At 35.8% G+C, this 16,791-nt stretch overlaps 1 protein-coding gene and 1 long non-coding RNA gene across 38 annotated transcripts in view; one reads left to right on the forward strand and one right to left on the reverse strand.

Annotated features, from left to right (window-relative positions):
- LOC127069911 (protein split ends) overlaps positions 1–14,233 on the reverse strand; it is a 68,329-nt gene extending 54,096 nt beyond the window's left edge. For 34 of the 37 annotated variants that reach the window (XM_051007600.1, XM_051007612.1, XM_051007621.1 and 31 more), the window contains exon 1: positions 13,970–14,233. In XM_051007600.1, the coding sequence (XP_050863557.1) occupies positions 13,970–14,052 (83 nt within the window). In that variant the 5' untranslated portion in view covers positions 14,053–14,233. The remainder of the gene's footprint in view (positions 1–13,969) is intronic. The other 3 variants (XM_051007582.1, XM_051007581.1, XM_051007583.1) reach the window with 2 other exon arrangements.
- On the forward strand, positions 6,462–7,570 carry LOC127069945 (uncharacterized). Its single transcript, XR_007783799.1, has 2 exons — positions 6,462–7,284; positions 7,315–7,570. It is a non-coding gene; the product is annotated as an uncharacterized LOC127069945 (long non-coding RNA).
- Positions 14,234–16,791: the final 2,558 nt, after the last annotated feature.

Below are 16,791 nucleotides of genomic sequence, written 5' to 3' on the forward strand. Positions count from 1 at the left end.
TGCCACGTCCTCTTCCTACTACTGCTTGCTTGCTTGCTTGCTTGCTTGCTGCTGTTGCTGCTGCTGCCAGCTTTACTTTACTGTTTTACTGCTTACTGCTGCTGCTGTTGATGTTGTTGCTGTTACTGTTGCTGCTGTTTCACATCGACTGGTTGACTTTGCCTGCCTGTCTGCCTTTCTGGCTTTTCTTTCTTTCTTTCTTTCTTCCTTCCTTCTTTCCTTACTTCCTTGCTTCCTTGCTCATGCCTGTTCGTTTGCTTGCTTGCTTGCTTGCTTGCTTGCTAGATTCTACCTAGCTTGGCATGTTTGTTACCTGACTGCCAAGAGACTCTGGGCAAGACCATTCTCGGAGAAAATAAAACAACAGGAATTTCTATGCCCTCTCTCTCTTTCTTTCTCTCTCTCTCTCTTTTTCTTTTTCTTTAAGTCCTTATGGAAAACTCGAGAGATATTTTTCTTCGTAAATCGTTAATTGAATTTAATCGTTTTCCACGAACAAAACAAAAGAAGAAGAAGAAGAAGAAGAAAAAGAAGGGAAGTGCAATAATTAACGAAAAATTTTTTTCGACTGTTCGACTTCCGGAGGCAAGGTGATGATATTCTATATACATCGAAGGATAATATTAAGGAACTCATTCGTTAAATATTCTTTCTTTCTTTCTTTCTTTCTTTCTCGATAAATTGGGGCAGGAAGATGAGGATTATTATGACGAAGTTATAGAAACTAAAAGAAACAATTTTACTTTTACCTACTCGAAGGGGTACGTATTATGTATGTATGTTATATACTATAGAAAAGCGGGGGAGTGAACTCGTAGAAAGAAAAATGCCAATCGATAAATCGATAACGGCATCATTTTTAGCCTATATCGTGCGCAGTTGTAAACACGTTTCTCTCTCTCTCTCTCTCTTTCTCTCTAACGTTCTATTTGTTCCTCAGTGGAAAGTTTTCGTCGTGATCGCTTCTACTTCGCTGGACGAGCACGCAGAATATTCGTTATATATAGAAGGTAGTACACGCATATATATACATACGTACCTACGTATCAACGTATAGATAGGTACAGAGTACTACATATGTATGTACGTATGTATGTAGGTACGTACGTAGTTCGTGAAGTAGTAGGTAGGATCTTTTTCTTCGCTCGAACTATTATGCGATTTTCCTTTGTCCAGCCTCAGAGAAGAACTTCGCAAGCCCAAAGTCCGGATGTCTCGGACTGGTTCCGGATCTTGGATTACTCGAGCCCTCGAGGCGTTTCAAACGGAGCTTCGCTCTACTTATTCTTTCTCCACACGTGAAAAATATCAACCGAATGTATGAGAAAAAGAGAACACGTCGAATATATAACACCTTTGTTCTTCCACTCTTTCTCTTTTTCTCCTTTCTTGTTTCCTTCTTTTTCAACGTTCTCTGTCTTCCTCTTCTACTTCATTTCTTACTGCAGGTGTAACACCTCTCTTTGGTCCTTATTTCCATAATAGCAAGTAGATTATGATATATTTTACTTATCTTGTTTTATTTTGTTCTATCAATCCAATTCATTATATGTTTATGATTGTATATTAATTGTTGTTACTGTATTATTTATTTGTTGGTTGTATATTAGTTATTCAATTCATTAAGGATTAAATGTATTGTACTAATTGTATTATATTAATTGTAAGTATATGATGTAGTAATAATAGTTTGTAATAGTAATATATTAAGAGAGCAGATATAATAATCATTTTTTTTTTTTCGAAATAATTATTTTTCAAATTAATTGAAATGTATTTTCTGTCTGTACGTGTATACCTTATAAAATATTTATTTTTCATTTTTGAAACAGATACTATCTCCCATATCATTATATATTATCTTGAATGGTTTCTTCAAAGAAAAATAGAATTAGAAATAGAGAGAGAGAGAGAGAGAGAGGGAGAGGGAGAGAGAGACAGACAGAGAGACAGAAAGGGAATACTGATACGCACTTGGCATTATCTGAGAAAACGTTTTCGCAACGAAATTAAATGTAAACCTATTGCGTATTGAACGAAGCTCTATCGTTCTTCGAGACGCGATAACATCTCGTTGACTTTTACAACGAGAGTACTTTTCAAAATGAACCTAACGAACCTAACGATATCATCGACATTACGAACGTATACGTTTTTTTTCTTATCGATATAACTTCGCATCGTTTCACATTACGTGTTTGAAATATTATAAAAACATAAGAAAAAAATGATGAAAAAAATGACGAAAGAAAAAAAGAAGGAAAAAATTTATCAAATTTTGCATATTAATTTCTTATAAAGATAAATAATATTGTTTATATAGCAATATCTAAATAATAAATATGTATTATATATAGTAATACATGTGTGTGTGTGTAAAGGTTTGATTATTATAATATACAACAGGGTGGATCAAAAAAATTCTTGAATTAATTAAAAAATTAATTAAACAAAAAAAGAATAATCTTTCCGGCGACTGTTTAGTCTTGCGTTTAATCTTCCCTTGTAGTTTTAATTAAAAAAATAAATAAATAAATAAAAAGAAAAAAGAGAGATCCTAACAGTCTCGAAAAAGAGGGACTGATTCATAAAAATCACGTTTTTGGAAACTTGTTTGCTCATCGTGTATGAAATAGTTGAAAAAAAAAAGTAAATAAATAAATAAATAAAAAATAGAAATAATAATTATTTATACATTATTATTCGACTTTATTAAAAACGACGTAAATGCTTTACTCGTGCAAAAGAGAAAAGTACAAAGATTAGATCCTCTCGAAGCTTATCAGATATCCCGTTAGAACAGCCATAATAATAATCAGGTGCAAAGAATTTTTCCTATCGTACCGTGACAAACAACGGAGATAAGAAGCACGGAAGTGTTATATAGTCAGACATCGTCTCACGATATTTCATGTACATCCTATCAATTCTCTGTCGCCATCGTTATAAATTACGAACCAAAGAAAAAAAGATGAAATAAATACAATCAAAAAGAATAAAAACAAAGGGAGGAAGAACACAAAAGAAACAAAAAAAGAATGGAACAAAAGAGAAGAGAATAGATACGCAGCAGAAATACAGGGTATCCCTATATATCCATATGTATACATATATAGACACAATTATATTATTATTAGATCTAGAAGAAAAAAGGAAAAAAAAGAAAAAGAAGAAAGATTCAACCTTAAAAAAAAACACAATCGTTCGTTAAAAATCGTTGCAGCGCAACTTTTGAATCAGCCTGTATTTGACATACATAATTTCGATAGTCTTCCTCGTGATCTCTTCGACCATGAACGATGCATCCGTGCACGTCGAATGACCCAGAGGGATCGAAGAAAATATTATTGCACCTGGAATAATCGATGGGGCCCCCTTCTGCTATTCTATTCTCTTCTTTTCTCTGTTCTGTTCTGTTCTGTTCTGTTCTGTTCTGTTCTGCTCTGTTCTGCTCTGTTCTGCTCTGCTCTGCTTGTTACTATCGGCAACGTTGCAACAACGATGAGTTTCGCAGCGAATGACTACTACAACGACGTTGTGTTGTTGGGTTGGATCGGATTGGGTTGGGTTCAGTTGGGTTGGCAACGTTGCTTCCGTTCTCGGGGCCAGCCAGTCAGACGCACGTTTTTTGCTACGTTTCAAGGCCTCACCCTTCGGATTCGGGAACGATTGCTTATATATGTGTGTGATGTGTGTATATATATATGTATATGTATACGGGGCCTAATTGTGTCACGTTGCACACAACATTTTCCTCTTTCGTGTTTCCTTTTACCTCTCTCCCACTTATTCTGCCTTCCTCGAAGCGTTACATTCCACGAAGAAGAAGAAGTAGTAGTAGTAGTAGTAGTTGATTTCCTTTTTAGGTTATACGAATTTATTTTGCCTCGACTTTTCTTTTTTTCTTTTCTTCTTTTTATTTATTTATTTATTTATTTATTTATTTATTATTTATTTGATTCTTTTCTCTTTTTTTTTTTTTTCGATGGGTTTGTTCGATCTCGATAGGTTAGGAAGGAATTCCTAAGCAACTTTTTTGAAACTTTTAAAATTATATACAACATGCAGGTAATTTTACAATCCGATAACAATTCAAGTTAATCTCAATGGTCGTGAAAAAAGTGTAATTGATTTTCTTTAAATGATCTAGAAACTTTTTTTTTTCTAGGCCAATCTTACATAATAAATGTGTTCTTTTTATTCCTCCTCTTCTTCTTCTTCTTCTTTTTTTTCGTATGTCATTTCAATCAATTTTCTTTTAGTTATCTATATTAATAGTATTAACCAGAAACTGCAAGATGTGAGCTTAATTTAGCTACTATTGGGGTCGACCAGTTTTTAGATTACACTTAGATTTATTTCTATTCAAAGACAGAAAGAACGAGAGAAAGAGAAAGAGACAGAGAGAGAGAGAGAGACAGAGAGAGAGAGAGAAACATTTAATTATTATCTAAACTAAAAATGTTCAACGATTTTCTCGTGGGGATAAGAAAAGTTCAGTTTTCGAAAAATTGTGAGTTTCTTTCTTTCTTTCTCTCTCTTTTTTTTTTGTTTCTTAGAAAAAAAGAGAAAGTGTAAAAAAAAAAAGAAAAAAGAAAGAAAAAAGATATATCTCTTCCCTGTGAAAAATAAATACAACTTAGACACGCACCCTGTACACAAAGAGACAGCAAAAAGAAAGAAACGTAGTGGAACGAGGAACGCACAGTGTGAACTAAGGAACGGACTGATGACGCATGCTGTGCGTGTGAAAAAGAACGAAACGTTACTGATGAAAAGACATCAATAATACAAAGAGAAAAAGACAGATAGAGAGAGAGAGAGAGAGAGAGAGAGAGAGAGAGAGAAATTTGTGTACAGGGTGTGTCAAAAGTTTCTAAACGAATCAATAGTTCCTTTTATATTTATAGTTTTCCAACCTAGAAACAAAAAGTTAACCTAAAAAAAAGTCTCGTAAAAGAATAATTGATTTTTAAAATAATCTAGGAACGTTTTTTTTTGGCCCTTAATTCTTTAGCATTGTTATGGTCGTTGAACGTGATTTTTATGATAAAATATTAATACTTGGTGATATCTCGGAATCTTCGTTAAAAGATCGAAGACATTCCTTTCTCTCTTTTAATTACCATATTAAATATGGCTTTAAGTATGATTAGAATCTATGTAGGAGAATGTACTATAAATTAACGCGAGTATATGTATATATATATGTATGTATGTATATACATATGTATATTTATAAGTACATGCGGAGATTGAGCATGATATAAATACATATAAGAAAAAGGAAAAAAAGAACAAAAAGTAAAAAAAAGAAAAAAAAACAGCGTACCGTTAATTTTGCCTCATTGCATTTCGTGCAGAACGAGGACACACAAGAATCATTTAAGAACTAATAAGGAAGGTCACTGAACGGTACATACTCGCGTCTTACGTGTTCGATCTTAAACTCTCAACGAATATGGAATACTATATGAAAACAAGATTAATTATTTTAATTTTGTTCGTGAAAATCTCTTGTCAAAACGGTAGAAAAGAATTTCTTATTTTTAATGCTTTGTTCCAAATGTTGGAAATTTACGCGTTAAATATGAGAGAAAGATATGGGTCTATGAACGTATCGATGGTAGTATTTTTGAGAGTCGATGTTTTCAGGATAAGTTCGTACGCAACATCCTCACCCATCTTCCAAAACTCGGTACGTTTCGGCCTCAGTTGGTGAAAGTCAGTCGAGAGATACATAAAAGCAATTGGCTATGTGTTCTACGTAAATGTGTACGTTGTTAATACATATATAATATATATATATATATTACGATGACGAAATATATTGGATATGCTTGCAAACGAGATCAATTGTATTGTAGCAACATACTGTATATTCTACTGGGTGGGTCAAAAGTTCCTACGATTGTAACTGTACAATCTATAAAAAAAAAAAAAAACGGAAGAAAGAAAAAACATAACCTAAAAAAAATGTCGTAAAAGAGTAATTAAATCTCGTGGAAACTTTTGATACATCTCTGATTTGTGATACATACAACTAAACAGTAATCGATGTGGCAATTAAAATCGAACTTCCATCAAGATTATTATTTTAAAATCGATCTTTCTCTTTACTAATCCTCGAACTCAAATATTTCACATTTCCAACACTGCAATACTGCTAATTTCGTATTTACGAAGAATATGATAAGTTCGAAAATGAAGAGTTAACCTCCAAAATACACTTAGGGAATTAATCAGATACCGTACAGATTAGAAAGATTGTTCTGTATAATAATAATGATGATGATGATGATAATAAGATAAGAATATAACGTTTGGTCTTGAACGACAACGAATTGTTAGCTCTCTTCTCACGACATAATCACACTCACGATAGATAAATTCTTCTTCCATTTGTTTTCATGCAAAAACATGGAGCATTCTCTTCGAGCTAATAATAATAATAATAATAATAATAATAATAATAATAATAATAATAATAATAATAATAATAGAATAGAAATAAAATAAAATAAAATAAAATAAAATAAAAATAAGAACAGAAATAAATTAATAATAAAAAAAAAGAAAGGAAAAAGAAAAAGAAAAAAAGATCGGATGCTATTCCAAGCATCAAAAGAGAGATAGAAAGAAAGAGAGAGAGAGAGAGATAGAAAGAGATAGAATAACAACGCGAGTGTACGTCAGGTCGAAGACTAGGCGTCTCGAGCCGAGTAGTCTTTGGAAGTACATCCGAGGAACGTCGGCTATCAGGCAAGCAAGCCGTTCGTCGACCAATAATATGCGAGCTCTGAAGAAAGAGAGAAACAAAGAGAATTTGAGAAAGAGAAAGAAAGATAGGACGAGGGTGAAGGAAGAAGAGGGAGAGGGAAGGCGAGAGAGAGAGAGAGAGAGAGAGAGAGACAGAAAGAAAGAAAGAAAAAGAGAGAGAGAGAGAGAGAGAAAGAGAGAGCAAGTAGCGAGGTACAACGTATGCACGTTCCTTCTTCCGTAGAGGCTGTGAAAGTCGTGTTCGGTCGTTTGCTGAGTCTCTCAAGAAAGACGGAGAGGGGAGCGAGTGAGAGAGGGGAGGAAGAAGAGATGGAGGAAGAGGAGAAGGGGGGAGAGCGAACGGAACGAACGTTGCGACGTTGCCAAGACGGTGCCATGCACGGAGAGGCAACGTGCTCGATCTGGCAACACCGCGAAAGGAGAGACGCGACACGCGAGAAGAAGGTGGTCGCGCTCGAAGAGTTGGACGAAGAGGTAGAGGTGGAGATGGAGGTGGAGGTGGAGGTGGAAGTGGAGGTAGAGGTAGAGGTAGAGGTAGAGGTAGAGGTAGAGGTAGAGGTAGAGGTGGAGGCGGTAGAGTCAGGGGAGAGGTGAAGCGAGGGGAGATGTAAGAGGGAGGCCACGTCGCGTTCGGCCTGAAACGCAATGCCGCTCGTTTGCCAGATACCGTAACAGGGTCGACGGATTAAGAAATTTGGCGGTATCGTCAACTCTCTATCATGCTACAGGTGCTGTTACTACTATTCTTTTCTTTTTGAGAGAGAGAGAGAGAGAGAGAGAGAGAGAGAGAGAGAGAGAGAGAGAATGAAAAAAAAATTGTTCTTCCTTTCGTTTAAATAAGCCAATCGATAGAAAGTACGATTTATTTTTCAAATCGGTCTAATAAGAAAAAAAGAGAGAGAAAAAAATAAATAACTCGATTAATTCGAATTTTCATTCTATAAAATGGATCAATAAGAAGAAGACCCTGACTAATTCGAGGGATTTTTCATTTCTATAAATCGGCTAATAAAAAGCTTGATTCATTCCTTCAAACAGACCGATAATAAAAAGATTGATTAATTCGGCGAATTTTCGTTGTACGAGTCTATCGATGGAGAACTTGATTACTTTTTTTCTTTTTTCTCTCTTTCTTTTTCTTTTTGTTAATTCGACCAATAGGAAACTGAAATTTTCTTTCCTTTTTCTTTAAAGTCTTCCAGTTGTTAAGATTGCTTTTCCTAAAAGAAAGAAACTTCGTTAGCTAGTAACTATCATTTGAAAAGAACATTTTTCTTTTACAGTGTAACGAGATGTAAAAAGCAACGGAGCGAATATATGTATATCATAGATATCCATATGCATACGTACATAGACGATCTATGTGTTATGAGGAAAAAAAAAAAAAAAGAGGACGGAAGTAATAGAAAAGAAACAAAACGCGTTATATGCGTCTCATAGTTCTTTCTCTCTTTCTCTCTCTCTCTCTCTCTTTCACTTGCACGCTTTCTCACTTCTACCCTTTCGAAGGATAGCAGTAACTAACAACAGTAGCAGTAGCAGCAGCAACAGCAGCGTTTGTAATGCAATTAACTTCACCCCATTGGTGGAACGCGCTGAGGAGGCAAAATCGACGCTAACCTTTCGATCTCCGACATCAGCGAATGTCACAAGGCCTCTCGAGCTCACGATGACAATTTCTGTTCTCTAAGAAGAATTCCAGAAATTTCTTCGACTTTCAAATAATTTCATCATACATTTTTCTATCATTTCCACCCAACAATCTCCTATTTCTTATTCTTTTTATAATCCAAACGATTTCAAGGCCATTGCTAAAAGCTTCCACCAATTAGAATCGTCGAAACAAAAGAAACGAGGAAAATGTCTGAATGTTCTCGCGGCTTAGATTCAAAAAAAGAACAAACAAACAAGAAAGAAAGAAAGAAAGAAAGAAAAAAAAAGTAGAAAAAGGAAAGAAAAGGATACAAAATTTTGCAAATTTTTTTTTCGGTTGCCTGACTCAGAAGAACACGAAAAAGGGGAAAGTTGATGAGAGATAAAAAGAGATAGATGGAAGAAGAGGATGGGAAATGGTGTGTGTGTATATATATATGTGCGAGGGTGCAAGGGGATGCGACGAGGTACGGGGTGGGGCGAGATAGGGCAAAGAGCGAAGTCGGGGAAGGAGGGGGAGAGATGGCCGACAACGCGCGATCAATATACCAAAATAAGCCGGCAAACCGCCACACACGGAACGCACGCGTGCGCGCACACGTACGCAAGTATATATATATTATTATTATTATTATTATTATTATATTATGATATTATATTATTATATTGTTATTATTGCAAAATCTTTAACACGATCGAATCAAGAAATGTACGTTGTTCTTGCGTATATATATATATATGTATATGTAAATATATATGTGTGTGTATGTATATATGTATATATATGCAGTGAAATTTTCCAAGTTTAAACCTAGTTCTCTCAACTAGCCAATACATATATTTACATATGTACATATGCATGTATGTACTTTCTTTATGGCTGAATTCTCATCGAGAGCATAATTAATGCACAGAGAATTTATATATATATATATATATGTACACATGTGTAAGTGTATGTAAATCTCACAGGTGTAACGCGTTATCGTAGCGTACATCCGGAAGAGCGTAAACAAACTTCATCGTTATTTATGTATAACTATGTATAACAATGTAAATACATGTGTAGGAGGAGCTTTCCTCTTCGTGGTTATAAAAAGAAGTTACAAGTAGACTGTAAAAACGATAAAAATGTAAGGTTGTGTTGGATATATAGATTAAATCGAAAAAAAAAAATATTAATAATAATAATAATTTTAAGGAAACAAACAAAAAATAATGTAATAAATTAGACGTTTCAACGTACGCAGTTTCCCCTCAAAGAAAAAAAAAAAAGAAAGAATTTTTTCTTAAAAATCCTTTTCAAAAATTCCCCTCAAAATATTTCGTTCATAGCTTGAAAACTATAATATTTTCTTTGGGGAAAGAAGTTAGAAGGGACGGATTGGGGATTTCGAGGTCAGCACTTTCGACTTTGCACGAAGGATTTCAAAGGATGAAGAAGAAGTGTCGTTCGGTTCTTCAATCTTCTTTTTCCCAAAGTGAAACGTGCCATGAAAGAGAAAGAGAAAGAAAAAGAAAGAGAAAGAGAGGTCAGCGGCAGGTCGGTAATGTCGGCCGCCATTTTAAGGGCGTACCTTCAAGACCATAACGCACGGTAGACGACCGTAAGTTCGTAGCCGGTGTACGAGCTAACGTACGAACGTACGTACATACTTACGTACGAACAAACGAAACGAACGAAACGAACGAAACGAAGGCACAATCGCCAGCTGGCACGTGAAGGCGTGTAAGCGCCTCTGGCAACGGTCGGAACGTTCACCAGCCGTCTGCATTTTCGAGGAACGAAAATTTATTGTCGGAAGGATCTCGCCGCGAACTACATCCTTTTCCAAAAACATCGACCCGAACACTTCTTTCCTCTTCTCTCTCTATCTTTCTCCTTAACGATTCGTTTTATTTTCTTTTGTGGTGGTACTAGTGACGATGGTAATGGTGGTGGGTTGTATTAATATAGTGGGAGGAGAAAGAAAAGATGAAAAAGAGAGAAAAGAATTATCAAAAGACTTCCATTGCACTTTCATGAGGTTTAATCAAGAGACATAAAAGTCTCGAGACTCTCGGACACCGATCATCCTCCTTCTTCTTTTACTCTTACTACTCTTCATAAGGATGTGCTACAGATTTTTCTCTCTTCTCCCTTTTTTTTTGTTTCTGTTTTCACCAAAATGGCTGCCCCCAAGCGACGCCAACTTTGGAACAAGACTAGGTTAACCAACTTATAAAAATTCTGCTCTTTGAAATTGACTAATGGAATGTCAACAATTTCTTTATATTACTTCGATGGAAAGATTTCATATCGTTCCGATCAAAGATCAGGAATTTCTTATCTCTTTAAAAATGAAATGAATTCTCAATAAATTGAGTCACGTTACGTTTCGATGTTTCTGTTAAAAGAAAGAAAGAAAAAAAAAAAGGAAAGAAAGATAGAAAGAACGAAAGAAACACAGTTATACATAGTTTTGATCCGATTGGTTATTTGTTCAAAGTTATTTTCTTATTGATTAATATTTATTCGGAATAATTTTCTCGGGTATCCGAAAGTTGAGAGACACTGGAGAGCTTACGTCGCGGTATATAAAGAAATTCTTTTCGTTCCCTTCTCTTCTTCCTCGTTCTCTTCTCTTTCGACATATAACAAAATAACTCATTATTCTCTTATCGTTCGAGCTTATAGCCTCGAGACGAAGTTCATTGCTTACGTTGCAGGCCTGTCAAACTTAGTTCTGCCTTTGGAATATTTATAAGGTGTTCCTTTCGATAGACAACCAAACGTATATATGTATGTATGTATGTATGTATGCATATGGTGTAGTAAAAAATGATACCCTCCAAAAAAAGTCAAGTCGTATAAATATCTTACATAGGATGTAATTTTTATAAGTATGTCGTTTCACTTCGGAGAAATCACTCGTGCATATATATATATATATATAGGGTGGTCGGTAGCAATTTTTCATTTTTTTATCGAATTTTTTTTTAACTTAATTTGTTAGATCAATTTGTTAGGTTAATTTTTTTAGATTCATAATGTTGTTTTTTTCCTCTCTCTCGTAGAACTAATAAGTACTAGAAACTTTTAACCAACTTCTTTTATAATTCATTCCAGATATACTCCATATTGTTTAGTTACTGGTTACTCCATATCATGCAATAATTACTGCACAATTCAGTTTACACGTAAACATGATATTCAAATATCCTGAACTTATTCTTACATTTCTGACGAAGGTAAAAAAAAAGAGAGAGAGAGAGAGAGAGAGAGAAAAGATAAAAGAAAAAAGTAAAAAAAAAAAAAAAAGGAGCGTTACATCACACATGTAGAAATTAATTACGTATTCAACGCGTAAGAATCATTAATAAAAACAAATACATATTGTAACGCAAAAGAACTTTTTTTGTTTCCTTTACGATTATTATTACTAACAAATCACTTTATATATGAAAAAGAGAACATAAGAAAAAGAGCCGCGGATGGAGAGTCACTGCCGAACAATAACTTCGTGCCGCCGCGAGCTCTCAAAATGGCTGTCCTCAGCTATTATTACTTCGGGGAAAAAACAAATGACGGCGCGTTCACGCTACGAAGAGAGACAGCAACAGAGGAAGAGAGAGAGAGAGAGAGAGAGAGAAAGAAATACACAGAGAGAGAGAGAGAGAGAGAAATACAGAGAGAGAGAAAGAGAGAGAGAGAGAGAGAGAGAGAGGAGCCAAGGCCCTCCGCACGACGTTCGTTCGTCCGCGCGCGCGTACGTGGGTGCCTCCTTCCGATCGTACGTGTTCAAGATTCTCAATCTACGTACAGAGTCAAAAACATTCACATTGCGTCGTACTTGGAAAGAGAAACACTGCGTAAGAGAGAAAAAGATGAAAGACAAAAAGGCTCTTCCCCGAAAATGTTCGAATATGAATATATCGTCCCGCCAAATTTTACTTTGTTTTTTTTCGTGTCAATTCTTTTCTTTTATCTGAAGAAAAGGAAAAAAAAAAGAAAAAAAAATAGAAAAAGAAGAAAAGAAAAAGAAAATATAACAGGAGAGTCACATACAATATATATATATATATATATATTATTGTGTTAATATATAGTAGTATTATTATAATGAAATATATAGTACTTACTATATACTTTATATATATATGTAAGAATATAGTAGTGTACTATGTATGTACGTATACACACACATTATATATATACTGTACATGACTCTTCTGTTATATTTTATTTTTCTTTTTTTTCGTGTACATACATACATACATACATATACGTGTGTGTGTGTGTACATAGCAGAAGAAATATATTTTTCATAGCACCACATAAAATTTCTAAGCGTCATACCCACCCATAGAAATGGTTCTCTTTCTTTTTTATTCTATATAGAAAGAAAGGTACTAAACGAATAGCCTTCTATGTATCCTCTTTTCTTGTTTCCCTTTGACTGTTCCGTTCTTTTCATCGAATTTCTTTTACCTTCCAGCTTACTTATACAGCATCCAACATAAATCAAAATCGTCAACTTTAGGACAATAGATCCTCATTTTCATAGTGATCCTTTCACAAGTGAAGAATCTTCAAACTAAACGATCTAAAAGTACTAAGTATAAGATCTAAGATCATTCAAAGAAAAAACTTTCAGTTATCGAAACAGAATATGTACAGGCTTAATCAACTAAAAATAAGAGTATGAATATCTCGTATTGAGAAAAAAAAAAAACGTTTTCATTTAACGAATTGCCGAACGGTATAAGATATCGTGTATATTGTATTACAATGTACAAAATTAAACCGGATGTGTGCAATGAAACAGAGAAATATCATTTCGATTGATGTTACTCTTCGTTATCGAGGCGTTTAAATCATTAATTTCCCCTATAAATATTGCAACAATATTATAATATTACAATATTGTCAATAGAAACGACTTTAAGATTATACCCACTTTAAGAGAAAGGAAGCATTCTTCTTTTAACGTTAACCTTGAATGAATAAAGAAATTCGATAAATAATTTCGTAAACAGAAAATAATTCAAATAAAATATGATGGATGGATTCATGAAAATAATCCTTAATAAGTATGTCTTCTGATTATATCGACGAATCACGAGTGAGAAACATGAAATATTCGAAACATAATTCAAATCAGACTACATATATACATATACATACATATATATATGTATATATATATATATATCTCTTCACTTTCTTAAATAAAAAAACTTTCTGTAATAAAAATTGAACAAAGAACTAAAAAAAACATATGTAAATATGTATAAACATTAAAATGCAATCAATAACAAGAAACGAGCAGCAGCAACAACAGCAGCAGCAACAATAGCAATAGCAATAGCAATAGCAATAGCAGCAGCAACAATAGCAACAGCAGCAGCAATAGCAGCAGTAATATCGGTAATAGTAATAGTAGTAATAATATAGTATGGTAATATAGTGCGATAGTAATAGTAATAGTAATAGTAAGATAAACGATTGGTTGTTGCTGATGCAAAGGAAACAAACAACAATTCAACGACTTACCGTTTGAAATGCTCTCTTATGCGATCCTCTCGGATGTTTTCCGGCAGATTTCCAACCCACAGGTGACGTGTCTCTCTAACCATTTTGCTCCGAACTCTTCATTTGGGATCGGATGTTGTGGTATCGTTTGGCGGCACTGTATAACGACACACAACCACTAGACCGATGATAATATATATATATATATATACACATACATACATATATATATATATGTATACAACCGGCTGGATGGGCACTTTACGAAGACACCTATCTCACACCACTGATTATTATTATTATATTCGTATATTCTTCTCTTCTCTCTCTTTTCCTGGTCCACACTGAATTAATATACAGATAGAGATGCGAGGAAAACGGAGAGAAAAAAAAAAGAATAGAAGAAACTCTTCCTTCTTTTCTACGTATATATATATATATATATATATGCGTATGTATATATATTGTGTATATATATATATTTTCTTTCTTTCTTTCTTTCTTTTTCTATCCCTTTGTTGAAACCAAGAAAACGTTTTTCCTTCTTTATCTCTCTAACTGGAGCAGCACAATAGTCGGAGAGAGACACACGCGACTCTTCTCGTCACGCGACGAAGATGGACGAAGAAGAACGCGAATCGCCGACACGACACGACACGACACGACACGATAAGACACGACACGACACGACACGACACGACACGATAAGACACGACACGACACGACACGATAAGACACGGCACGACACGACACGACACGACACGACACGAGACGAAACGACACGAAACTGGACGACTACGCGTGTCGTTTAGTTACGCGTACTGTACGCACAAAATTAATGTAGTAGGAAGAAAAGTAAAGGAAGAAGATGAATATAAAGAGGGGCGGCGTCCTCCTGCGTGCACCACTTATAACAAAGGAACACTTATTCGCGTATAAACGTATTCTCACTTTCCCTTGTAATAAAACTCAAGGGGTGGGGGGTGGGCGAGGGAGGGATCGAAATAACGACAAGTAAAAAAAAAGAAGATTGATCACTAGTCACTAGCACGAAAGCTGCTGCTGCTGCTGCTGCTGTTGTTGCTGCTGCTGTTGACGATGATGCTGTTGCTGCTACCGCTGCTGTTGCTGCTACCGTTGTAGTAGAACTTGTTGTTGTTGTTGTTAACGATGATATCGTTGTAGTAGCTGTTTCCGCTGCTGATGTTACTGCTAGTGCTGCTGCCGGTGCTGATGCTCCTGCTGCTACTGATACCGCTGCTTACGATGACGTTGATAAGGATGAAATAAACGTAGAATAAATCGTTGATAAAGATGTCAGCAACGTTACTGTTGTTTTGATTGTTCTTTTTGTTGTTGTAATTGTTATTACTACTGCTGCTGCTGCTGTTGTTGTTGTTGTTACTGCTGCTACTATTACTACTGCTACTATTACTCCTGCTGCTGCTGTTGTTGTTATTGGTATCGATATAATTACTAGTAGTAACGCTGTAGTAGCTACTATAGTTGTTGCTATTGTCGATATCGTCGAGGATGACGTTAATAATATTAACGCTTTTGTCGTGATCGTCTTCTATCCAATCGTCGATGGAACGTCGATGATGATAAATAGCCGCTGTACTGTTGTAGTAATTTCCTCGACAACAATTGCTCGTCGTTAGTGATGGCAGCTCTGGCGGCGGTGGCTGCGACGATGACGATGACGATGACGATGACGATGATGATAACGACGACGACGACGACGACGACGATGATGATGATGATGACAACAACAACAACGACGACGACGGCGACGACGACGACGACGACGACGACGACGACGGCGACGACGACGACGACGACGTCGCCGACGACGACGACGAAGTCGACGACGACGACGACGACGACGACGAGGTCGACGACGACGACGACGACGACGACGACGAGGTCGACGACGACGACGACGAGGTCGACGCGTAAATAAAGTAGTCGATCGGATGTATTAACGAAACGAAATAGGAGGATCTGGAGTAGGAGCCTTTAGAAAAGACACCACTTACGGCAACGGCTACGAGGAGGACCAGGGCCGTCGCCGAACACCACATCGTACACCACTGAATCACGATATGGACGATAGACGGGCTTAATCACACGTCACACCACGGCACCACGGGCACAGCTCGCGGCCGATCCATTCCGTCGGACGATGTATATATATATATGTATGTATATAAATATATATATTTCTTTTTTTTTTTGTTATTATACGTACAACACCGTATTTGAGGAGAACGGAAAGAAAGGAAAAGAAAAAAAAAATGAAAGAAAGAAAGAATAGAATAGAATAGAATAAAGAAGAAGAAGAAGAAAATTTCCGTAACGAATAAACGAAAACGTTGCTTGGACCGAGGGGGGGTGGTAATGGCGGGGAGTCACCAATTAACACGAGGGATTATTTTGATGTAATACTTTGGACAAATTGGAGAAGAGGACACACTGCTAGTTGAACTTCTCTTCTTATTATGTTTCTTCTTATTCTTCTCCTTCTTCTCCTTTTTCTTCTTCTTCTTAAGTTCTCTCGGGCGTATTCGAAAAACGAACGACGATGCTCGAGACGAAGACACTCTTCCCGCGTGATTTCTCGTCGAACGTTTCTGCCGAGTTCGTTACGTCTCTCTCTCTCTCTCTCTCTGTCTCTCTGTTTCTCTTTCTCTCTCTTTCTTTCTATCTATCTATCTATCTATCTCTTTTCGTATCCCACTCCCCCTCTACTTTCACACAACACTCCTCATTTTCACGAGCACTGCCCGCGCCATGGATAAGGAAACTACTCGAAAGAATCGAGACGAGATATACACCCTCTC

The sequence above is a fragment of the Vespula vulgaris genome, chromosome 17 (assembly GCF_905475345.1).
Source record: "Vespula vulgaris chromosome 17, iyVesVulg1.1, whole genome shotgun sequence".
NCBI lineage: Eukaryota > Metazoa > Arthropoda > Insecta > Hymenoptera > Vespidae > Vespula > Vespula vulgaris.